The sequence below is a fragment of the Mya arenaria genome, chromosome 9 (assembly GCF_026914265.1).
Source record: "Mya arenaria isolate MELC-2E11 chromosome 9, ASM2691426v1".
Classification (NCBI taxonomy): Eukaryota; Metazoa; Mollusca; class Bivalvia; order Myida; family Myidae; genus Mya; species Mya arenaria.
In genome coordinates this window covers 11,463,020-11,489,650 of record NC_069130.1, presented here as the reverse complement: position 1 = coordinate 11,489,650, position 26,631 = coordinate 11,463,020, and the positions used below count along the sequence as shown (strand labels likewise).

The 26,631-nt window shown below is 34.4% G+C and overlaps 2 protein-coding genes across 9 annotated transcripts in view; one reads left to right on the top strand and one right to left on the bottom strand.

The window, feature by feature from the left end:
- The window catches only part of LOC128245472 (high affinity cationic amino acid transporter 1-like), a 45,820-nt gene extending 21,003 nt beyond the window's left edge, over positions 1-24,817 (bottom strand). For 3 of the 6 annotated variants that reach the window (XM_052963646.1, XM_052963650.1, XM_052963651.1), the window contains exons 1-7: positions 22,456-22,559; positions 21,598-21,752; positions 20,098-20,217; positions 18,707-18,835; positions 18,070-18,225; positions 13,895-14,034; positions 395-521 (exon numbers count right to left, since the gene is read on the bottom strand). In XM_052963646.1, the coding sequence (XP_052819606.1) occupies positions 395-521; positions 13,895-14,034; positions 18,070-18,225; positions 18,707-18,835; positions 20,098-20,217; positions 21,598-21,703 (778 nt within the window). In that variant the 5' untranslated portion in view covers positions 21,704-21,752; positions 22,456-22,559. Of the gene's footprint in view, positions 1-394; positions 522-13,894; positions 14,035-18,069; positions 18,226-18,706; positions 18,836-20,097; positions 20,218-21,597; positions 21,753-22,366; positions 22,423-22,455; positions 22,560-24,725 lie in introns of those variants that run through there. The other 3 variants (XM_052963647.1, XM_052963649.1, XM_052963648.1) reach the window with 3 other exon arrangements.
- LOC128245474 (uncharacterized) lies at positions 1,445-12,703 on the top strand. 3 transcript variants are annotated; one of them, XM_052963655.1, is made up of 2 exons: positions 1,445-1,699; positions 8,428-12,703. In XM_052963655.1, the coding sequence occupies exon 2, from the start codon at positions 8,448-8,450 to the stop codon at positions 9,882-9,884; it is 1,437 nt and encodes a 478-aa protein (XP_052819615.1). In that variant the 5' UTR covers positions 1,445-1,699; positions 8,428-8,447; the 3' UTR covers positions 9,885-12,703. The 3 variants fall into 3 exon arrangements, with proteins under 3 accessions (XP_052819615.1, XP_052819616.1, XP_052819614.1); XM_052963656.1 differs by lacking the exon at positions 1,445-1,699 and adding an exon at positions 3,835-4,124; XM_052963654.1 differs by lacking the exon at positions 1,445-1,699 and adding an exon at positions 7,548-7,678.
- Positions 24,818-26,631: the final 1,814 nt, after the last annotated feature.

Sequence of the window (26,631 nt, the reverse complement as noted above, 5' to 3'; positions counted from 1 at the left end):
ACAGTTATGAAAGAACCATCTTCATGCGCTCTGAACGAGAGCATTGCGTATAATTTCGCCAAACGTTAATGAGTAAAACGATACATGTAGGTTATACTCCATCCCCTTCAATCTTGCTGAGTTCAGAATTTAAGCACTGGCTATGAAGTGAATGAACCAAAACTGATGTGTACACACGGGAGTACTCGATTATGCCATGGTATGCCCTTAAGTCCATATAAACAGCCCCTTCAGTCTTTGATGATTTTTGTTTTGGCGACTCTATGTGGCGTTAAGGAAACATAATGAATGTCTGAATGTTTAAAAAAGTTCCCTTAAAGGGCATTAGTGTGGCTTCAGTACGCCCCTGTGTATGCATAATAAAGAAATCCAACACTTGACTCCTAATTGTTACCTGTGGTTGCTATGGCATCAAACCCCACAAAGGCATAGAAGCAAGTGGCGGCCCCGGAAAACATCCCTGAAAACCCAAATGGCATGAACCCTCCGGACCCAACATCTGTGCTGTTGAAATCCTTGACCTGAAAGTGAAATATAATCAGCATAAATTTCAGTGGTCAAAATTAACACAAGCCCGCAAAGCCCTGCACTGGTAAAATGTCTTTCGGGCTTGCTAAAATTCTTAATTTTATATAGCAGGGCTTGTTAAATTATTTTTATGTAGCAGAGCTTGTTCAAATTCTGACATAGACCTAGTAATTTGGGAGATGTTACCCAAAGTAAACAAACATGATTTTTTAGGCCTAATGAAGGCCATTTATTCATAAATAATTTAGCCAACTTTCCCAATAATTAAGACCCTTTATAGTACCAGCATGTTACAACATTCCAATTTATTATAATTATATCATTGTCTCATGAATGTCACTTGTTATTGCTAAGGGATTGGATGGATTCACTTAAAGCTGCACTCTCACAGAATAAACATTTGACAACCTTTTTTTTGTCTTTTCAACGTGATGAGCCAATTTTTGCCAAAATGCATTTACAAGACTTGCTGCTGAAAAAAAATCAGATCGCAGGTTTTCATATTGATGTTGTATGCATTTTACTAAGGTGTTAGTAACGCTTTTAGCCTTAAAAAATCAATTTTCGAACATAAGTATGAAAAACTGCCATCTAATCTTTTTTTTAGCAGTCTTATTATATCGCTGGTTTCCATGCATTTTTGCAATAATTGACTTGTTCAAAGACAAAAAATTAAAACAGTTGTCAAAATGGTTAATCTGTGAGAGTGCAGCTTTAACTACTATTTCAAATAAATAATGTGTTAATACAGGCCACAATAAACTCTAAGCCAAGATTACTCTAAGCCAAGAGTCGTCTGCTCCATCAATTTAGAGCAGTCTTGCATGCAGTTTCTGATAACGCTCTCTGCTGTTGAATCAGGGCAAAATAAACCATCTGGGTTAAGTATATTTTCTCAGACACTAACACTCATGTACAAATATTATATCTCTTGTATCACAGGATATTCTGATTTATTTAACATTTAGCCTTTGAGCGGAGTGTGGTGTCTAGCTTAGCTTAATGGATGTGCATATTTTCACATCACCAATTAGCTATCGGGTCATATACTGAGTCGCTAAATGTTTAATTGAACATTGTTTGAACACATATGGGACTAGCTTTCTTTGTGTTTAAGATTTTTATTTGTGCTTTGTTGGACTAGACTGAAGTTTCTTATATTGTTTTAAACGTAAGTATTTGTGTTAGCTTTTCGGGGATTTTCCCATGATAGAAATATGTGTCAGAACTGTAAATGTTTTGAAGTGACTCTTCGGGTTGACACTCACAGATTTTATGTTGACGTCTTCTTTTTATAACTTTACTGAAATGGATTAATTTTACTTACTTTCATGATCAAAACCCATAACTAATATAAATTTTTAAAATTACCTTTTTCTCTAGCGCTTTTATGCAAGATATATAGCATTTACGTCATTTTTTTGAGAAATTATAAGTATAGAGCTCTTTTGAACTTTTGATTCACCTTCAATGCTGTTCTTTGTTCTCTGTCATGCTTCACCTAGCCCCCCCCCCCCCCCAAAAAAAAGGATTTGGTTAGGGTAGGTAAGCTTTTTTTAATCATATTTTTTTTTTATTAAGCCTTGGAGACTTTTGGTAAAGTAATCTTCTGTATAAAGCTTTAAAGGTTTTAAACTTAATATTGAAACATACACTTACTTTTTTTTTTTTAAACATTTCTTCTTTTCTTTCCAACTGACTATAAAATGTTAGGGTTGGGGCTTATTTCGTAGGAAGGGTCAGGTTACCCAAACCAGATTTTTTTAGGCTCACATGACAGTGACCTTCATCGCCAATATCAAAAATTAGACAACAATGCTACCTCCAGCCAGCAAATCATAGGCCTGCAAAAGTGTTTGATAAATCTCACACACAATTGTTTTTCTGTCGGATATTTCAACTGGTAAATCTCGTGCAAATCGTGCACCTACTTATGTTACAAGGACGTTCTTAATACTACAGAAATGTTTGTTTCCTGTGCTTTCCTGACATTTTTCTCATACAAATGTATGGTATTGGACTGAGAAACAAGCAATACACTTTCTGTTGTCTAAGTCGGATAGATCACGAGTAGCCGTTTGATATGGAATTATCAACTCACGACGCTCGCTGATAAATTCCATATCAAACGGCTACTGTGATCTATCCTATACATGACCAAATGTGAAACTGAAAGTAAACAACAGACAGAATGATGACTCAGTTCTTTGCAGGGAAATGATTTTCTGAAAATCAATATTCACCAATGTACTAAGCCATCAATCAGTCTCTGTGCTGCATTATTGGCATCATGTTTCTCTTAAATGTTTGACGTCTTGTTTTGGAAATCTTAGGGAATACCATGAATATAATATTTTTTAAGAGGTCATTGCTTTAAATTTGCAACACAAATTGTTTGAATACAAGAAGTGAGTACATTGATAATAACAAAATAATTAGCTTATTAGAGAATGGCAGTTAAGACTTTTTTCCGTTTTCTAAAATCAGGGTGCTAGTTTTTGACTCATGGCCGAGGTAACAGTTTTTAGGCTTTAGGACACATGGCCTGCAGACTTTCATAAGCATGCATACATCAATTGGAATATTCTATCAGCAGATCAAAAAAGCATTCTTAACATTTGACATGTTTTTAGAAATTGTTAATTTAAAGCTGCACTCTCACAGATTATCGTTTTGACAACTTTTTTATTTTTTGTCTTGGAACGAGCCAAATTTTGCAAAAGACCATTGAAACAAGTTATGTAAGATTTTTATATTTATGTTAAAAAATTGTTTTATGCATTTTCCTTAAACCGTTAGTAACGGTTTAGGCCATAAAACATTAATTTTCAAACGGAAATATGAAAATCTGCGATCTGATTTTCTGTCAGCAATCTTAATATATCATTGGTTTGAAAATATTAACACAAAAATTTGCTCTTTTCAGACAAAAAATTAAAAAGTTGTAAAAATGGTAAATCTGTGAGAGTGCGGCTTTAAAGAGCTCTTATTTGAACTTTTGAGGATGTTTTATCAGTGTAACTTAGAGTTGTTTTTTTCGTATTTCACACAAATTGATGTCTGTCCCTTTAAAACACAAATGAGTCCCTTAAAATCAAGCTTTTGCAGGATTGTCTTACTTAATTACCGTAATTAAATGCAAATTACCGTATATCAGATAAGACAATACAGAAAGAAATGCAGACTTGACTTACTGCAGTGTGCTAATTAAGAGAAGATATCCTTAATTATTATTCAAATATTACATAATTTGCATAAATCACCATTCAAATGTGATTCACATTTATGCCCAAGGCTTAGTTAGTCAAATAGATAAAATATTCACTTAAGGCTAAAAACAACAGATGCAAATACTTTGAACATGCTTTAAACTTCTCTTAATATCAGTTGTAAATCTGATGCACTGCCTTTCTGTCATCAATACAATACATGTGGAAATGTCAGGAAAATCAATTCTCAGCAAAGAACTGAGTCACCATTCTGTCTCTGAGTTTATGGCAAATTTTGTTTCTCTTGAAGTTAAGACATCTAGTTTTGGAAATCTTAGGACTATTTGAATACATAAAGAGGAATGCTTTAAATTTGGAATACAAATAGTAAGTACATTAATACTAATAACATTTTTAGGTTATTTAAGAATGACCCTATAGAGGGATGCTTTATATTTTGGAATACAAATAGTAAGTACATTAATACTAATAACATTTTTAGGTTATTTAAGAATGACCCTAGTCTGTTGTTTTTTTTCCGTTACAGTCCATGTAAAAAGCCGCTTCAGAGTCTTTTACGATTTTTGTTTTGGCGTCTCATTATAGGGACATAATGAATGTCCAAATGATAAAAAAGTTCCCTTAACGCGCTTTATTGTTGCTATTTTTTTGCATTGTCTAAAAACAAGGGGCATTTCTCAACAATTGTAAAAGCTTTTAGAGATCTTCCCCTTGTTAAACTGTAATACATGTGTGTATTGTCTCTGACATCATGCATACCAAGTTGAATATCTACAACGTTTTTCAAGTTATGGCCAATTCAGGGTTCCCTCTGGGTTCTAAAAAGTTGTCGCCACTTTTTCACCGGGGGTTAAGGGGGCTATGAAAGGGCAGCGCCCTTGTGGGGTTCAGAGGGGGCTAAGTTTAAACTTTTTTCACAATGCCAATGATGAAAAAAGCTTTGACAATACATGTATTAATTTTTATTCTTCGAAAAACAGACAAATCAAATATATTAACATTATTTTATATGTTATAAATGATGACAAAAGCTAGTTTCACAGACAGAATATTTCTTTCATTACCATAAATCTCTGTCTTTATACATGTGAAATGCAATGTTAGAAAATGTAAAATCATATCAACTATTTCTTGTACACATCTGTCAAACAGCCTTTATGTTTAAGATGAACCACTGGAGTCTTGATGAATGATGTAACATTTAAAAGATCAAGGAATAACATGTTAACAAGAATACTACTATATATTTAGAATACAACCAACATTTTCGGCCAATAAAATTGCAAACAGGCAATAATTAAGTAAGTAGTAGACTAAATCTTTAAGAATTAAAACTTTGGAGTGCGCCTACTGCCACTACCGGGGTAATCCAATACACACCCCCTGTGTCAGATTTTGCATGAACAGTGTATCAGCTGATGATGAAGTAATTTCTAAATGACTTTTAGGCTTGTTTGATACGCTTACTCCAACCATTCTTAATCAGTAAAAATTTACTTCATGTCATCTAACTATTATATAGAATGGCAAATGTGCATAAATAAATGGGGCCTAAAAAAAATACACTTGGTTCGGGTTAAATACCCGATCCTACCTACGGAATAGGCGCCGACCCTAATTTTTATAGTCAGTTTGAAAAAAAAATGAAAAATAGATAGATCCCATAAGTAATATTAAGGCGTTTCCTAGGGTTTCAAAAAGTGCTGCAAAAGAGGAACAGGGTGCTTTGAAAGGAAAAAAGTACATGTTGAACCAGGCTTTAATGAACTTCGTTAAACATAATGAATTTCACAGAATATGATAGAAATTGTGTTTTACTTTAGTTGAAGTACCGTATTTTCTCGACTATAAGGCAATTCGCTTATAAGACGGCCCCCTAACTTTGCCCATGAAATCTGGTGCTTTTTGTTTCGACTCGCTTATAAGACGGGGTCAATTTTTAAGCAAATCTAAAATGCTAAAATTCTTCCTAATGTGTAAAAATGTTCAAGCTCAACGGACAATTATCGACTTTCGCGGTAACTGTTTTTGTTTTACTCAAAGAAAATGGCGGTCAACTGCGAGCTCTCTATTTGGAGATAGGTTAAAAATGAGTACATGGTTACGCGTTTAAGTTTGCAGGTCGTTACTTATCGGAATTGTAATAATTGATCAATAACAACATATGTTTGTTTTAGTTTATTTTTTTATTGAAGACACCAATGAAGTTCTTCGGCAAAATAAATGGCTTCAATAACATAACTGCGAAAAGCCGAGGCATGAATAGGTGTTTGTTTAGCAATAATGCTTTAGGCAATATTGTCCATTGATTGGCGACGAACATAAAGGATTCATATTCGCATTGTCATTTGTTTGCTTAATAAAATTGACAGTTAGATACCTACATCATATTAAGATTCCAATTGATTGATTTGATATATCTGTCAAACTAATTATACTGACACGCTCCATGAGAATAAATGCAGATATAACGGTACACTGTGTGTGACGTCAGAGCACGCGCGGTGAAGAGATTTCGTGTTGTTGTTTACTTAAGTAAATTGCCCCATACTTGTATCAGCAGACGATATACTGGATAGACGAATACCCTATGTAAAATTTTACTGATTTTGACTTGAATCTTTTTTTAATATTTTATCGACTCGCTTATAAGACGAGTCCCCTACTTTTGGGGTAAAAATCGGGACCCAATTTCCCCGTCTTATAGTCGAGAAAATACGGTAATAAAAGGTTTAAACTGCAAATTTCAATCAAAACATAAAAAGTATTTTACACTCATAAGCATTTCATTTTATAATGGCCAAAGGGCCTCCAAGAGGGCACTTCCAAAATTCATTAGCTACAGCCCAATGTTTCTCTTCCCACATATTTAAGGTGTAGGTAGGAAACTAGGGTTTTTTCTTCCCTCTTTCCTTCCCTTTGGAAAAATGTGTGTTTAAATTAGGATAGAAGAGTTTTTTTCAACTCAAGAACTGATCAATGTTATAAAATGATTTCTGAGAGGACTTAATTTGACAGCACATATAACAATTGAGTAGAATTAAAACTGAAAAATAGGCATATTTGCAGCATGCTTATATCACATTAATTATGATCTTGTGATTATTGGATGTAATATAAGGAGAAATCATAATACTGTATCCATAACAACTTATCTAGAATGTTTAATAATAATATACCATGTTAATATCGATAGCTTAGTAACTCACCAAGAGGGAAAAGATAACATTTCTAACATTCAATTTTATAAAGAGGCCATTTATCAAGGTGGATATTAGGAGTGAAAGTAGATAAGTCTGTGTTAATTTAATTAATAAAGAGTTTTTTACATTTACAAACTATGTTCTTAAAGCTGCACCCTCACAGATTGAACGTTTTGAACAACTTCTTTATTTTTTGTCTTGGAAGGAGCAAATTTTTGCGTAAATATCTGCTAACCAGTGATAAAAGACTGCTGACAAAAGATCAGATTGCAGCTTTTCATATTTCCGTCCCAAAAATGATGTTTTATGCTCTTTTTTTTAAGCCATAAAACATTAAATTTGGAATGGAAATATGAAAAACTGCGATCTGATCTTTTGTCAGCAGTCTTTCATCACTGCATGGTTAGCAGATATTTACGTAAAAAAAAATTCTAATTCCAAGAAAAAAAAATAAAAAAATTGGCGAAACAGTAAATCTGTGTGAGTGCAGCTTTAAACCATTAAGAAGTGTGTGTCAGAATTTTTTAAGCATGCAAAAAGGTATCAAGTAACAAAAATGTAGAAATCAATACTTTAATTGTGGAATGTTTGAGTCAGGTAGCTGTACTTAAACAGGTGGGACAGGTGAATTTTTCCTCAATCTATTATACCCTGACTGTGAGTGAAGTTTCAATAAAGATCATAGTGGATTATAGTCATAAATTAAAATGATGTATGGTAAGTGTCATATATATGTTATTTTGCTTATATTTATGTGAATTTAACTTAAATACTAAGCTGAAGTTTATTAAATAAAAAAGATTAACTTGTTGACTTTTGTGACAATTCTACTGATTTAAGATTATTAAAGTTACAACTAAGGCCTAAAAAAACAACGCATTTGGTTCGGTTTAACCGACCCTACCTATGAAAAAGGCACCGTTTTTATAGTCAGATGTTAAAAAAAAAAAAAAAAAAACACCACTAGTGTGTGTTTTAATATTTAGTTAAAAACCATTAAAGCTTAAGTTTATACAGAAGATTCTTAAACACCATTCTCCAATGATGACTATAAGTTCTTATATATAATAAAACCTTATAATTTTTTTTTTTTTAAAAACCTAACTACCCTACCTGTTTTTGAAAAGGATGAAACACTAACCAAACCAAAATTTTTTTTGGCCTATCATCCTATACTGTCACAGGCCCCATGTTGTAATCTCTGTTAATAATACGATTTCTGAGTTCTTTTGATTTAGAAAAAACAATCAAAATTAAAATGTACACGGTCAGCAAAACATATTGCTATTACATATGGCTGATTTATTTGGAGTTTTATTGATGCATATGTTCACAAAATAAAAGCTTGAATATTCTTTAAATTTATTATTCAAACTAATGCGGGCCCCTTGAAAGAGATTCAAAATGCATTTTGACTTATGAAAAGAATTTTCAGGCGATAACAAATCATACTCTTTTTATTGCAGAATTCGAAAATATCACCAAGATGGGGCGAAGAAACAATAGTTACATTCGACCAACGACGGAAATGGAACTAGAAAAAGAGTGTTCGTTCGAACCCAGACAGATCAACATAATTGACAGTCTACCATGCTGCCACAGCATCAAGAACAAACTAGGATTCAAAATCGCCCTGTATTTGATACTCGTTTCTACCGATCTCATTGACGTTCTCAGTGATTGGTTGCTATTTCGAGACGTGATTTCTACAGAAGAAGGTCTAGTGTTCGGACCAGTCGAGGATATACTTAAATATTTACTGCTCGCGTTTTCGGTCATAGGAACTTTCACGTATATATTTGAAATGAGCAACTACTGGTGGGAGATATTTCGTTCCAATCCATGGGTGGATGTTGATCTCCTGATGGCCATCATAATCTGGATCGAGGACGTTCCGCAAATAACTATTAATGTTTTAATAGTTGCCTGCCGTGAGGAGGCTATCAGTTACTTTCAGCTTGTTAAGGCAAGCATCATAATTATTGGCGCTGTTATTCGCGTACTGATATCGCTGATACGTTACTGCGGAAAAACTGCTCGAAGGGATGTCAAATGCGCTAGACTGAACAAATACTCCCGATATCATGTGGTTTATAGGTTCTTCATAATGATTGGTCTAATCCTAACACTAGGTGGCGCTGTGACTATATTTATGTTTACACAGTCCGAAAGACATCCAGACGGAAGACTCGACTTTAAAACTCCCCATAGTATCCTGGAAGGAAAATATGACGACGAAAAATACTTCAAGAATGTTAGCATCTACTTCAGCCATCCATCTTTACAAGAAGGTCAAGCTAGTTCTAGTCCGGAGGACGTCAATTTTATAAGACTTCTTAAGATAAATGAAATACGGAAATCTGAAACAGACCAGACTGTTAAAATCTTCGTGAACAAAAATGAAAACAGTACAGACTTTTCTGTCATAGTAGGGCCAAACGCAAAAACTGAATGCTTCAAATTTTGGCACAGTAGCGGAAAGGTGGACAGCGAGTTTCTGACGACCAACATTACCTGTGCTGAGTCATTGTCTTCACCAGATGAACAATGGACATTCATTTTCCATTACAAGAAGCCATCAGCACCAAGACTTATTTTTGGAGACATCAAATACAACATAAAAACCAACACCAGTATGTCACAATGTGGGGAGCCTCAATTTGAAATCAACACCATGACTACAAGGCAGAGTAAAACAACAAAAACAGCTGCCCTACGATACTTCAGAACAAAGGGAGCAACTCCAGAAACTGATCACATCCTTGTTGCTTCCCCTGATAAAGGAACCAGGTTTTATCGTACTAAGGACCTAGTCAATATAGCTGATGTGTGGAGAACCGGATTTGCCCTCTGCAAAAGTTCGGGCAGTATGGCCCCTAATAGGGACACAAGCATTTCTGTACCATGTGACTTGTGGACATAAATTGCAAAAACAACAATGGAAAAAGAGGCTGTTTTTGACCCCATAATATGGTAAACCATCAACCTATGTCATAATTGAGTTCTAATATCAAAGCATAATATTCTCACATAACAAGAAGAGGCATTTATAGTATAAAAAAAAAAGAACATTTACAAGCGCAAGGACACATAGTGCTTCATTGCATTAAGAAATAAGATATCCCTGATATGAGTGCATGATTGTGTTTTATGATTATTATCGTATATGTCTCAACGTTTACAAAGATTTGTACATTGTTTTTCCTTTGTTTGTCATTGGATAGGTTTTGAACTTGGAGCCGGAATATGAACATTAGAAAAAAGTTAATATGTTCCTGGAATAGATATGCGCCTTTTAAGATCAAATCTCTTTCACGTGCAAACTTCTGCCAAAAACATATTATTTCTTTACTTATATTTTATAAGCATAGTAATTGTTTGATTCACAATACAAACGCATTAGATACTCAAGTTTCAAATTTGATGAAAAAATTGCGGCTTTAAAAAATCAATTTTGAATACTATGATTATGTGATTCAATTGTGGAAACAATTGTCTATCTTCTTTTTTATGACTTAAAGCTGCACTCTCACAGATTTACCATTTTGACAACTTTTTAAATTTTTGTCTTGGAAAGAGCAAATTTTTGCGTAAATATCTGCAAACCAATGAAATAAGATTGCTGACAAAAGATCAGATCGCAGATTTTCATATTTCCGTTCGAAAATTAATAATCATTTTTTTAACTTAAATATAAAAAACTGGGATCTAATTTTTTGTCAGCAGTCTTATATAACTGATTTCCATGAATTTTCGCCAAAATTGGCTAGTTCCAAGACAAAAAAATAAAAAATTGTCAATATGTTCAGTCGGTGAGAGTGCAGCTTTAATTTAAGAACATTATGTAATCATGTCCATCAAAATATTGGTATTGGCTGGTATTCAATATGCGACTTAAGTCTATCTTATGGTCATGCATCATTGACTTCATTCACTCGTTTCGTCAATAACAAGTAATCCTATTAGCTACATCATTCTAAGATCCAATTAAGACCAATATTGGTTTAAACAGTATTTATTCATATGTTGTTAATATATCAGCATATTACAAGTATACAGGGAAATGGATTGAAGAGATAGCTTAGAGCTAATATTAACTTTTCTCTTTATTGAATACCAGCCCTTACCTCCAAGTGGATACAAAAATGATATACACTGTTTAGATTTTAAAGGTTAATTAATGTATTGATTTTGTTATGTACATGTGTATGAATGGCATACATGTTTATTGTATTTTGTTTTGAACAATATTGTCATTATTCTATATGTAGTACTTTTGTTCAACATGTCATGAACATAAACCTTTTAAAAAACAAGCTCGAATTCTTCCACTAATGTTTGGCATCAACAAATTTAAGAAGCTCTGCTATACCATATAAAATCCAGAATTTGAGCAAGCCCGAAAAAAAGTGAGCTTTCACTTATTGCAACAACAGCGATGTATTAGTCAGTTAATTGCTACAACTTTGAGATGACAGTGTTTTTCCCCCAATTTTTAAGGGACCAGAATTCAGCCTTATATTTTCTTTGCTAAAACATTAAAACCATCCCTAATCTAAAAATAAAATTTCCAATTTCATGTTGTATGGAGTCATTTTGTGTATTATTAAAGAAACAAAATTCATCTCATTCTCTTGTTTTTCTTTTCTGTTTTTGTAACATTTGGTCCAAATGACACATTTTTTCCAATCAGAAAGTTCTCTGCCCCTGATACCGAAAGTGGTGGAAAAAATCCCTGCATTAAAAGCAGGTTGGCTATCAGTTTCTATGAAACACTCAACATTTTTAAAAATCAAATATTCATGTAACTAAAAAAAAATCTTCCATATAGTTTACAGAAAAATAGTCTGTGGTATCTGTGGTAATTACTTCCGCTTTTTAAGTGACTGATACTTGATAAAGATTAACTAGAAGTGTAGGAGCAGAAACAATGCACAAGAGATTTCATGATACAAGGAACTTAAACATATATATATATTTTTTCTTAATAATGACCGCTCCAAATTAAAACTTGAAACATTTCCGGCAATTGTAATTTCACATACTTTGTTGAAAATATACTTCCGGTGTAAATTGTCTAAGTACATTATCATGACAAAAGATACTGTGGTATCAAGTTGCACAATTTAGCAGCAGTAGTAGAACTAAGCATAGGTTAAAGATTATTAACATTTTCATGTACTTAAAAAAATGGTTTGATGCAACACAGTTTTTAGTGGTCTGCATTATATTTTGTAAAGAACCCAACAAGTGGGCCAGCCACTGTTAACATCTTCTGCTTCACTTGATTTAAGACAATAATGACTGACTGCTGATTTACTGAAATAAATGTTACAGAAAGCTTGATAAATACTGCCTTCTCATTTGACAAAATATAATAATGACCACTTATACCCTTTAAAAGTTCTTCTTGTTAAGCATCACAGTTTGGTATATTAATTTTAGTGAACTGTTTTATTGACTGAATTTAAATTGTAAAATTTTAGGAAACTGTTTTATTGATTGAATTGAAATTGTAAAATGTTAGGAAACTGTTTTCATTGATTAAAATAAATTGTATAATATTTGGAAACTGCTTTCATTGATTGAATTTAAATTGAATTATTTTAGGAAACTGTTTTATTGAGTGAATTTAAATTGTATAATTTTAGGAAACTGTTTTATTGATTGAATTTAAATTGTATAATTTAAGGAAACTGTTTATTGATTGAATTTAAATTGTATAATTTAAGGAAACTGTTTTATTGATTGAATTTAAATTGTATAATTTAAGGAAACTGTTTATTGATTTAATTTAAATTGTATAATTTAAGGAAACTGTTTTATTGATTGAATTTAAATTGTATAATTTAAGGAAACTGTTTATTGATTGAATTTAAATTGTAAAATGTTAGGAAACTGTTTTATTGATTGAATTTAAATTGTAAAATGTTAGGAAACTGTTTTATTGATTTGATTTGAATTGTTTGATTATTTTCTGCTGTTTTTGCTCTTTTCTAAGTCTGTTGTATTAATCAGATATTACACAATACACTACTGACATGTTTTCCTTGCTTATGTTTCCTTGTGTTCATTTGAATAAATGTCAAAACGATAAAATTTTGGTCCAAATTCAAACTTTTCATAAAAAATTTCTTCCAATGAAAATCAGCAAAGATTGGCAATCCTTTACACATGAATTATTCATTTTTTGCCAATTTTCTAAAATATTTTCTAGCTGTACTGTTTACTTCCCATAACTTTATAAGACCCAATAATGCACCAGTCAATTGTAACCACGCCCCCCTCCCCACCCCCCAGTCCAGGGCCAAACCAGGAATAGCCGGGAAAATGGGCCATGGTTTGACATTCCAGGTGGCCCGCAGTGCCGGGTGAATGCCGTGGTTTTGTCTTCACGCCAAATATAATGGGGACATGGGCCTAATTTTAAATGAAATTCTAAAATATATAAAACTTAAACATTGATGATGATGATGATGCATTGTTTTTAAGTAATATTCATACAAAACTATGCTTGGGACTTTGAAGATTTTTTCTATCTTAGAATATAACCTACATTTACAGACAATGAAATTGCAGATAGGAAGTCATTAAGTACTAGGCTTTATTATTAAAATTTCGACTATCGAGGGTGTATAAAGGTTCGCCTACTGTTACTCATCTGATAAACAATACCTGCGTTAGATTTTGAGCTGACAATGTGTCAGCCAATGAGTTTGTATTCTACGTCTGTTAGATGACTTGAAATAAATCTTGATGATTAAGAAGGGCTTGTTCGCTATGCTCACACCACCCATTCTTAATCATTAAGATTTTAATTCATGTCATCTAACTATGACATTGTTTCGAGGAATGCAGTAAACCGTAAACACTCTTCTCCTGCAACAGACCAAATTCCGCACAAACCAGCAAATACTTCACTCGCATCCCTACCTGTTTAGGGTCAATATTCCAGTTAGCTGAATCGGCCTTGAACGCGCCGCAGATGATGATGTAGGTTACCACAAGTAGATTGACAACAGTGAACAGATTGTTGAAACGTGAAGACTCCTTTACTCCCACAGCAAGGATCACTGGAAACATGATTTATACTTTATTTCAAATAATAACTTTAATCACACAAACAGGCATGATTTTTTTAGTTTTTTCAGATAATAGTTTCAGCGTAATGCCTTCAAAGGTCCTTACAAAACAATCATATTCAAGTGACATCTAAACAAGAGATATAGAGATAAGGGGACATATTCATAAAACACATTTTCTAACATGAGTAAATTATCTCTGTACTTAATAAATTTTAGGAAATTGACTTAAGCTAAGAAATGACTGTTTTATGAGTATCGCTTAGGTACATATTCGCTTAGGTACATATTCACTTAGGTACATATTCGCTTAGGTACATATTCGCTTAGGTACATATTCGCTTAAATATGCAATAATAATCAAAGAAACCCAAATATTTACAAAATCTGCGAGTAACAAAACACGTAAGAATAAGGCAGAATACACAAATATATATATATAAAAAGACGCGTAATGAATTAAAAATAAAAGTTTGTCTAATTCAATTTGTCTAATTCAGTGAAATTAATTGGTTAAACTTATTTATCCTCAGTTAAAAATAAATCATCATTTCTGTGATTGGCTGATCATTTTCCGAAAGGACATTGAAAATAAACAGTTACTACGGTGTTTGACAATAAAAGCTTTTTGTTGATTGCCGAGGAAATACAATGCAATACGATCAAAGACAGACGGAGACCGAAACACTCGATCAATCGTTTTGACAAATAATTCAAATCCACCATGATCTGAGATGATAATTGGCGAATCTTGGATGGATTTATTATTAAGTTTGTACATATATTGTGTCCTATCACACTTATAACAGTCAGTTTTTCATAGTTGATACCGAATTTTCTCGACTATAAGGCGGTTCGCTTATAAGGCGGGCCCCCAACTTTGCCCATGAAATCTGGTGCTTTTTGTTTCGACTCGCTTATAAGACGGGGTCAATTTTTTAGCAAATCTGAAATGCTTAAATTCCTCCGAATGTGTAAAAATGTTCAAGCTCAATGGACAATTATCGACTTTCGCGGTAACTGTTTTTGTTTTACTCAAAGAAAATGGCGGTCAACTGTGAGCTCTCTATTTGGAGGTAGGTTAAAAATTAGTACATGGTTACGAGTTTGCAGGACAGGTCGTTACTTATCGGAATTGTAATAATTAATCAATAACAACTTATGTTTGTTTTTGTTTATTATTTTTAGTGAAGACACCAATGAAGTTTTTCGGCATCAATAAATATTATAAAAGAATTACGTTTATGTTCTTAATACACAATGCACATATACAAATATATACACACATACAGAACAATGTAGCACCGTCATATAACTTTTTGTCACTAAATAGCACTTAGAATCCCTCAAACTCCTCATCGTCACTTTCACCGAAGAGGTTGTCGAACTGCTCTTCATTCATGCACTCGTCATAAAGTCCATAGTCGACGTCAACATCGTCGGCCTGAAATTCCGAGGAGGAATCTTGGCGACTTCCCCCGGTGCTAACAACATCGCTGAAGAGCTCGTCATCCTCCGTACCGTCTAATGAGTTTGAGATTCCACATTTCAGGAACGATCTCATTACCATTTCCGTTGGGATTTCGGCCCATGAGTCTATCACCCATTGACAAACGTTTGCGATGGTTGGCTTCCGCAAGTTCCCAGCCTTAGTGAGTTCCTTGGTCCCGTTTACCATCCAGTCGTTCCACTTGGTTCGCATGTTGGACTTGAAGGGCTTGTTCAGACAGACATCAAGGGGCTGGAGTACTGAAGTGCACCCTCCGGGGATAACGGCCTGATACGTCCTACGTCCCTTCAGCTTCGCTGTAACCGCATCCACTAGATGGGCACGGAACATGTCCCATACCATCATTGACTTCTTGTTCAAAAGAGCCCCCGGCCTCTTAAACCACACGTCATTCAGCCACTCCAAAAGAACTCGTTCATCCACCCAACCTTTCTCCTGTGCGTATACAATGACACCCTGGGGGAGTTTCTCCTTCGGTAGTGTCTTCCTCTTGAAGACGATTGCAGGCTTAAGTTTTGTACCATCTGCAAGACACGACAGTATAACTGTGAAGTGGGCCTTTTCATCCCTAGCAGTTTTCACCGACACGGTTTTGCTGCCTTTCAAGTCAATTGTCCTGTTCCCTGGCATGTCGAAGAACATGGGTGTTTCATCCATGTTGCTGATGGCACCAAGTTCGAATTCGTGATCCTTCCTTGCGTCGATCACAAACCTCTGGAACGCCGTCAACTTTGTGTCCAGATCTTTCGGCAACTTCTGTGCGATGTGCGTTCGCTGCCGTAAACAGAGCCCATGGCGATCGAGGAACCGAGTACACCATCTGTTCGATGACTTGAACTCAGGATGACCCAAGTCTTTTGCCAACTTGAGTGCGCGCAACCGTATTGTAGGGTGTGTGACAATGTAGGCATTGCTCCGCTGCTGTACAAGCCATTCTTTCAACTTTTGCTCAAGCGCATCATATGGGGAAATGACCATTCGCAGTTTCTTCAAGTTATTTGAGGATGCCCCACGAAGCTTCTCTTCCTTTAAACGCCAGTCCTGGACCATTTTTTCGGTTACACCGAACTCTCGCTCTGCACCGCAGTTTGATGATTGCTTTGCAAATTCTATGACCTTGAGCTTAAACTTAACGTCGTAGTTATTTCTTTTACGTTTCTGAGACATGTTGTTAATTAATGTGAGCTAATAAGATAATAAGAAAGATTGATTGTTTTTTTTAGTCTTTAATACATTTTAAACAATGAAGATATATCTAGCCAATCAAATGTACTGTCTTATGTAAACTCCGCCTAAGTTTGCCTATCTTTACATATTTGATTGGTCGACCCAATTAAAATCAAAAGATTGACCATTTTGTTGTGATCAATAAACTGCAAATAACACCATGAAAATAAATGGCTTCAATAACATAACTGCGAAATGCCGAGGAAGTGCATGAATAGGTGTTAGCAATAATGCTTAATAGGCAATATTGTCCCTTGATTGGCGACGAACATAAAGGATTCATATTAGCATTGTCATTTGTTTGCTTAATCAAATTGACAGTTAGGTACATCATATTAAGATTCCAATTTATTGATTTGATATATCTGTCAAACTAATTATACTGACACGCTCCATGAGAAAAAATGCAGATATAACGGTACACTGTGTGACGTCAGAGCTCGCGCGGTGAAGAGATTTCGTGTTGTTGTTTACTTCAGTAAATTGCCCCATACTTGTATCAGCAGACGATATACTGGATAGACGAATACCCTATGTAAAATTTTACTGATTTTGACTTGAATCTTTTTTAAATATTTTATCGACTCGCTTATAAGACGGGTCCCCTACTGTGGGGGTCAAAATTGGGACCCAATATCCCCGTCTTATAGTCGAGAAAATACGGTACTCAATTTAAATTGAAATGATGGGGTAAAGGAGCCCCTGAATACCCATTTTCGATGTGAGATACACAATTTATTTAAAAAGTATTTAAACAACGGAACATCTTTTAGTGACCAACAAAACATCAATTATAATGGATAGGTGGTGATACAATTTTAAGCCTAAATACATTAAGCACATCAAACTATGAATCAGAAGATCCTTGGTTTGATACCCAGACGGTGCCTTAAAATACCAATGAACCACCTTTCATGTTAATCATACTGTACCAGGGTTCTCTATAAGTTTCGGTTGAACTGTCTAAAAGTCCTGGTAATTACCAGATTTAAAGGCAATCATGCATTTTAGATTCTCCAGGATAGTCTATTACAAATGAAATTAATGATATAATTATGTCTAATTTTCGCCGATGATGTTGCTAGCTGTGCTAAAACGCTGAATAAATCACAGCAACAGCTGAATGTTATTGAGCAATCTTGTGCGAATACTGGCATGGAAGTTAATTTAGACAAAAATGAAATAATCATTTTCAGACATGGAAGAGCACTAAGAAACCCAATTTTTATTTGAACCGTCCATTTTGGCCAGCAGCCGGGTATTATTGAAAACATTGCTGTACAACATACCTGTTAGTAACAATGTTATCCCGAGGGCAAAGAAATCTGGATATGGGGACAGTCCATTCAGGTTCATGGGGATGTTTTCCTTGAAGTAATCTTGGATTTTGTTGTTTACCAGTGAGTCAAAATATGAGCTCCAAGCCCGCGCAACACTTGCTGTTCCTGTTGGTGAAATAAGAGCGTGAAAAATGGTATGATATGTCTGTATCAGTGTGTGTATACCATGTGATAACTAATGTCATAAATGCTATCAGGAAGCAGTTTTGTGACAAGGATTGTCTAAATTATACTCTAAATCAAATTCTGGTTAGAAACCTTGTCAATTGAGTCAATGCTTAAAAACAATGAGTTGTACTCCATTACCTTTTTGTTCTTCAAAATAACTTTTACTCATATTAAAATAAAATTCATAATCAACATATTGTATGATTCCTGTATATTATGAAAACCATGCTCTTTTTAAAGTTGTTTTTTTTCAAAAATTCAATAACTTTCATGTTATGTATTTAAATGAGTTGATGTTGAGATTTGACATCATTAGGGTCTGGTATTTTAACTTAAATTAAGTTAGACGTAAGTGCTTGGAATTGGGCTTGTTCTGATTGTTTCATACAATTTCAAATCAACAATCACCACTACATACCTATGACATATTCCAGTATAAGATTCCAACCAATCACAAAGGCCATGAGCTCCCCGATTGTAACATAGCTGTAAACATAGGCTGAACCCGTTCGAGGAACTCGTGCTCCGAACTCCGCGTAACACAGACCTGAAAAAGAGAATATGATTTCAGTACACCTTATGAACATTGGCTGAACTATTCGAGGAACTCCTGCTCCAAACTTGGCATAACACAGACCTGAAATATAAAATATGATTTTAGTACACTTTTTGAACATAGACTTTATACTTTCGAGGAACTCATGCTCCAAACTCAGCATAGCACAGACCTGAAGTACAGAATATGATTTAAGTACACTTTATATACATAAGCCTACTACATTCGAGCAACTCTCAGCATAGCACAGACCTGAAGTACATATAGTACACTTTATATACATAAGCCTACTACATTCGAGCAACTCTCAGCATAACACAGTGGGACCGGCATTCACAGACCTGAAATAAAGACATACATAAACTCCTTGATAGTAATTTTACATAATTTCAGGACACATTAAACACAGGCCAAGCTCATGCGAGGGACCAGCGTGTTCCCTTTCTGCATTACATGAGCCTGAAACAAAGACACTCATTCATTCCTTGATAGGAATTTTACTATCAATTCAAACTGATATATAGTGACATGCATGTAGCAGAATACAAAGGACACCCCAATAGGTACATGTGGTATAAAACAAAGGCTGCCCAGTTTATGGTACATGTGGTCCAAACCTTGCGTAACAACGACCTAAAATAAAGACAGACACTGCTGATTTCAAAAGTGCCTGGATTGAACTGCATCTGTAAACATATAGTTGGTCTCTATCCATTGTACATCTACTTAAACCAAATGACTTCAGTGATTAAATAATTAATGGACACATATTTTGATAATAAGAGGTTGTTTAAAGCTGCACTCTCACAGATATACCGTTTTTACATTTTTTTTATTTTTTGTCTTGGAAAGAGCAAATCTTTGCGTAAATATCGGTAAACCAATGATTTTAGGTTGCTGACAAAAAATCAGATCGTAGCTTTAAAGTAATTGTTGTCAAAGAGGTCAATATCAGGACTTATTCCACCATGCAAAGAGTATAAAAACCTGCAGGCAGATAGAAAATGAAATTAAACAATTAATAGTAATAGTTAGGTTTAATTAGATACTGTGAGTAATAAAATTAATGAAATCATGTCTTATTCGGACATCCACTTAAAAACAATGACACTTAGGCAATGTCACGATATCTTTACTTGATTCTTGACAAATGGGCCAGCTAAACAATCAAATAGCTTGAGATATCACAAGCAATTTAATGTTAAACTGAATAATGAATTTAACATTAAAAAAAGTTTTAATGATTACTTTACCTGCAAGTATGGATGCCATTGCAGCAATGAGAAATGACAGGAAGACAGACGGTCCGGAGGTTTGCTTCGCCACTTGACCTGCAACAACATAAATACCCGCCCCTAGGGTGCTGCCGACACCTGTAGTAGAAAAAGACAATCATTTGAGGGCTTAACGCAAGACTGTTTAACGTTTTCTTTTTCTATACAGAGTTACAACTAAAGTTTAAAAATCGGATCACATTTGCTATCGATAATCAACTCAAATCAGAATTAGCATTTTGATTAAATTTCAGGCAATAATCGAAGGCTCATAATATGTTTTGTAAATTCGTTTTACATTGCATAATCATGATCATCTAAAATATTCAAACTGGAATCAGTATTTGTAATACTACATGTATAGTTAAGCTTTTTGGAAACAGTGAGTAAATTTCCATGAACTTATACGGTCTTTAATAGCTTAAAGAAAGAATAACAAAACACATACATAATAATTACACATCAGTTGCAAAATGATGCACACCACATACATGTAAAATACATGCAAGTAACAACATTACAAAAAAATGCATAACTTCCATAAGTTACAGTAGCTACATCAAATTTAGACAACCACTATCGATTGTCCGCATCAATTTATCGATTGTACTTGATAATAGTTTCATCACTATTAGTTACAACTGCTTTGCACTAGACCAGCAAGTTGTAGATAAATGGGGGTATGCTGAACATCTTCTTACCATTTTAGCCTCATTATATTACAAATACCTGTGTCAAAATGTTTATAGTTAATGTCATTATGGGACTGCATTCAATAACCGACTTAGATCTAACTTAAGTTTAAAAAATAGAATCTGAGTGTTTTGGTTGGAATGTAAAAATAGCTGGCTAATAGATGGAATTGAATCACTGAAGCATATCTAAGGATAAGGAAAAGTATCATATTGAATGCTGCCACATTATCCATCGAGCTCCAGTGTGGGAAATTAACCCTTTTTTCAGGTAGCCAAAGGGGTTACAGACTTTGAGATTTCTATCGCCTGAGCCAGATTTCCAAAGCTCATTGTTAACAGAAAAAAGCATCTTGAGTACCTTATATGGTTAAAAAACAAGGAATGATATGACAACTGTACAATATCAGTATTTTTGGGGAACAAGCCCTATGATTTCATTGGCAGTCAGGCGATCTTTTTCGTAGCCTGGGTCATTTTTTGTAGCCACGGGAGATCGGGCTACCCTTGATGTTGCACGCTGGAGCTCCAAATGGAGTATTATGGTATTTTTTATCAATTTTATGAAAGTTGTACAAATCTGACATTATCTTGTTTCAATGATATCATTTATCATCTCTAAACAAGTTTTTCTGGCTCACTCAAATTTTCATTACAGTACATGACATTCATTGATAACAATTATTCTTTTGCCAGCTAAAAGCCTAAAACAATCACTCATAGCCAAGCTTTTTCGCAATCTAAAGTAAGATCGAGTAAACTAGTAACATACTAAAGAAAGCCTTACCCAGTGCTGTTAGGTCTACTGTATTCAAACATCGCGCCAACTGTGTGCTTTCTACTGTGTCTGCTGAGATGAACTTCCGGCGAGTTAACTTGTGTAGCAAACCCATCGTGGAATACTGACCCTCACTTGACCCTTCAATTATGGATGAACTAGTCCTGAAATGACAAGAACATAATGTTGCAAATCATAAGTTGGTTTTGTTGCTTTTAACCCTTTTCATGAAGGTTATATTTACTATCAACAAGGAAAGTCACATGAATGTGACAAAAAACATGGCCTTATTGGAGTGATAGCCAATTGACCTTAGAGTGTGACCTTAACCTTTTAGCGAGAGCACTAATGCTACGGGCCACACAAATTTCGACGCTGATGTGAAGTTTGATCAAAATTCCAATAAAATTTGAGTAAATTACTGCTTAAACATGAGTGTTATGAATGAACTGACACACCCTGCATTGACAAAGAAAGAGACGCTGGGACAGCTATATGCCTCCCAAAAAAAAATCACTGTTAAAATGAATATTTTTATTTGTTAAAAAAAATAAATATGACAAATTCAACAATACTGTACATTTATCAAAAATATGTAACAACCAAGAAATACATAGGAAATATATAATATATATATCATAACAATGCCCTCACCAAAACACAGAATATAAGTTGTAATGTTGTAGTTATAATAATAAATTTAATGCAAATAATATATAGTTATAATATATTTATGCAAGTAGGATTATAATACTAACTCCACATAAAAAATTCTCACCAGAATCATTTATCTATATTAAATGTCATTACAAAGTCAAAATAATTTCCTTGTTAGACCATTAACAGTAATACTATAACTATACATACTTTGTTAATGTATAATAACGATCCTTAGCTGTTTACAACTTATAGCCTCAACTATAATGCATGATTAACTTTCATTATTATATCTTTGCAAATTATGATGTCACATATTAATGTTCTATAAAATAATTCAGACAGACATATGATACGGACAGAGGGTTATGATTTAATTATACATGTTACTATGTTATCATGGTTTAAATGAGTATGGGCACTTGAAAAGATTAAATATCACGAAAATGCCACGCTTCAGCCATATCAAAATACAGCTATAAAAACTGGTATTTGTATACCTTTAACTGTCTCATTTACCCTATATTATCCCTTATCAACAAACCTATTTAGGCCACAATCAATAAATAGTTTTTTTGGCCTTACCATACCCATATCTTTAGCAGGGATGTGATTGACCTGGCAGCTGGAGGGCTGAAACCATTTCGGCCATGGCACTTTTGGGGTCAAAAGCACACTGCCGTAAAAGAAAAACTGCTTTTTAAGAAGCTCTTTTGAGGGCTCTCCTCACTTCAAATTTGATATCAACTCTAACAACCAAAAGCAACCAAATAACTTTTTTAATCTTTAAAAAAACAAAACATTTTCTTGGGGGGGGGGGATGGAGGGTCCCTGGGGCTATTGATATTTTACTCCATTGACTTAATTGTTTGAAAAAATACTCTCAAAACTAATAAACATGTTTTTTTCCTATCACAAACAGGGCTATGGTGTCTTTCTTGTAAAAGGCTCTGATAGGTTTTTGTTTTTTCACTTTAAAACAGTTAAATTTTGTAACAAATTATAACAAATATAAAAAAAGACCAATTAAGAGAGGCTTACTTAAAGTTTGGGTAGTGGTATACATATCAGTAATTAAAAATGTATTTTTTGCTACAAAATTTGGAAGAGGTATAATGCTTATTTTTTTTTTTATTTGAGTTAATACAGGTCTGTCTGTGCCTATTCAGCTATTGGCTGCATAATGGCTTGACCCTATTGTGATGCCATCACAACTTAACTGTTTATGCCTTAAGTTACATGACATAAAAATGACTGAAATTCCCAGTCAAATCCGGATATACTGAAATACTCAAAGAGACAAGATGAGATACAAGAGATCCAGGTGCGATACCCTAGCTCTTTGCCAATGATTATTTATTGAAATGTTTTAACTTCTTTCACAAATATTGGAAATGACATTTCTACAATGCACAATACCAAAATTAGTTGTAGTTTTATTGGCTTTGAAGTTTAGGCAATATGCCATTATGAAAAATTTTCAAAGTCAAAACATTATTCAGATAACAACCTGGAAGACAAAAGGTTTACTTTACTGGTGTCAGAAGTAAAAGTCTGGATCCGCATTTAAAGTTGGAATGGGTGGAATGTCAAAGGTGAATGGAGTAAGTGAGCAAGAACCAGTCAGTTAGAGCATAGTGCGAGTGTTCTTGCCGTCATGGGTTTCAAATGTATGCCAACACCAGGTGTACTTTTCTTCCCAGATTTAGTAAGTACTGTACTTGTCTAGTTTGAGTTATACGGTAGTCCAATTATTGGTACATTAAGTGCTTCCGTTTACAATTTTAAGCCTAGATTAGGCAGTTATAGCCACAATAATGCACATTTAGGGAACTTTATTTACATTTGGATATTCATTTTGTTCCCTAAACGCCACAAGTTCACAATTCCATATCAATGTAAAATATATTCTTCAACTGTTACTCCACAATACTAAACACTTCACTATATAATAAAAACATCAAAGTTACACTTTAATTATTTTAGCCAATACCTTTTACTTATTACACATAAGTTTTTAATGAAACACAAATAATTAATTTAATTTAGATCGACTTCTGTTGAAACCATCTAGCAGGTGCCCATTATCTTTCTGCTCAATATACTTAGCGTTGGGACCTGTCATTCTTGGCTAGGAAAACAACAAGTGGGATATGGACGCGTAGAGTCGCCAAATAAAAAATCGTCAAAGACTCTGAAGCGGGTGTTTATATGGACTAGCTCTCCCACAGCACTTCTAGAACACCTCCCTCCATAGATATATGCCAGAAGTGGCCCTTCTACATATTTGAACAGATACAGAACTGATTGACAAACACGATTCATTAGTTTCAAAAGCATATATATATGCAAAAACTTCAAGAAGTTTGTTCAGAAAACTGAACAGCCTGAGATCTACTCTGGTCGTTTAGCAATGAATTGTCTATTTGAGTGGAACTTTAATAACAACATACGCTATAGCTTAAATGAAAGTAACTTACTAAAATAGCATAAATCATCACACAACTGGTGAAAGTATTACTTTTTGACGTGTCATGTGTTTTGATTTTGAAGCGGATGTTCTAATTTGGCGAGCTTGATTACAACGTTAATCGATCAAAGGCAACAGTCAACTATTATAATTTGACACGGAGCTCAGTCAGCAGATACGAGACTGTTCCGATTAAAGGCCGGTGTTACAAAAAGACAGCAGTATTCATAGAATACTGACTCCCATAGAAACTAGACCCAGGTATCATAATTCTAAAAAATGGCATACTCTGAAGAAAGCATTACAGGCATACAAGTGGTCACGGATACAACATAGTAATAAAATATATATAAACATTTATGGCATTGTGAATAAATGCCCTTTTTTCATTCAATCAACGCGTTTGTTTTCCCTTCACCCTTACTAGTTCGCCTTAGACAGATTTCGTTCTACCTATCCATAAAAACACCACCAATTGGCTAACCGTGATTTATTGAGAGCTATTTCAAAAAGTGGGTCCAAAATAATAATTAATAATGATTTAAGAAATTATTAGACCCTGGGACAAATAACAAATCCTACTCCCAAGTTAACCCTTCGAATTAAAAAGTTAATAAAATTGATGCCTTCCGGTTATTAAAAATATATAAACAAACGGTAAGCCATTTGTATCCCTTTGCAGGGGCGGATCCAGGAATTGCCGGAGCGTATCTTAGGGGCGGCAACCTTTCGACACCCTCCCCAGAATCGATTTTTATGGAGTGAGATACTCCCCTATCATGAACATTTTAACAATTTCTATGCAAAAATGGTGTAGTATACTACTTTTTTATGTACATGTATTAAACTAACTTACTAAACTTGGACGATTTTAGGAGTGGGATATAGTGATTAGGATCAAGCACTAAATAATTGCTTCATATGAATAGCCTTATACTGCGCTTTCGACATATTTCATATGCATGTCCATCTAGTGCAGAGATTATAAGTACAGTGGAAACTCACTAAACCGGATCTCCACAAAACCGGAATTCTCGGAATACCGGACTTTTTTCAGAGTCCCGGTTTTCCCCTTCTATTTTCAATGTAAAAAGATCCCTACAAAACCGGAACCCCGGAATTCCGGATACCGGACAAAAAAATCGAGAAAGTTTGTTAGTTGTCAACTTAATTTTACCTCACAAAACCGGACGTTTATTTGTTCAAACATGTCAAAATGATGGTGTGTATTAGGAATTCGCGAATCGCGTGTCACTGTTGGGCCATCACTGTTTTTGACAGCCGGTGCGTTGTTAAATATTGCACCCGTGATGTTTTGTTAACTCGATAAACGATAATGATGATTGCGCTGTGGATTTACTGTCGCGCGATAATCAAACGATAATCAAACTTGTGAAAAAAATAAAATAATTGAACCATTAATTTGTTTGTTGCAGAAAATAAAGAACTAGAAACGGTTATTAAGTGATCATTTTAGAGAGTTGTTTTATCTAAAGACTTCTATGATTGAATCAAATTAGAGTGCGTTAATCAAACATACTTTACAAGCATTAAATTACGTGTTAATTACGTTAAATTATGTGTTTTAATTTAATTACAGTTTTCAACTTCCCTTTAAAGGTTCACTCAGTTTAAAATTTGAGTAAACTTACTCCGTACATCAAATCCTCACTAAACCGGAATCCTCACTAAACCGGAAATTTTGCCCAGTCCGGACCTTGTCCGGTTTAGTGAGTTTCCACTGTATCTTCCATGGCCGAGCGTGTAAGATAGGTTCATCCCAACCCGAGCGTAGGGTGTTTTGCGGAAACGAGGTTTACCGAGTTTCCGCAAAATACCCTGCGCGAGGGTCGGGATGAACCTATCTTACACGAGCGGCTATGGTAGATGCCTTTTCTCCCACCTCAGTTAAACAA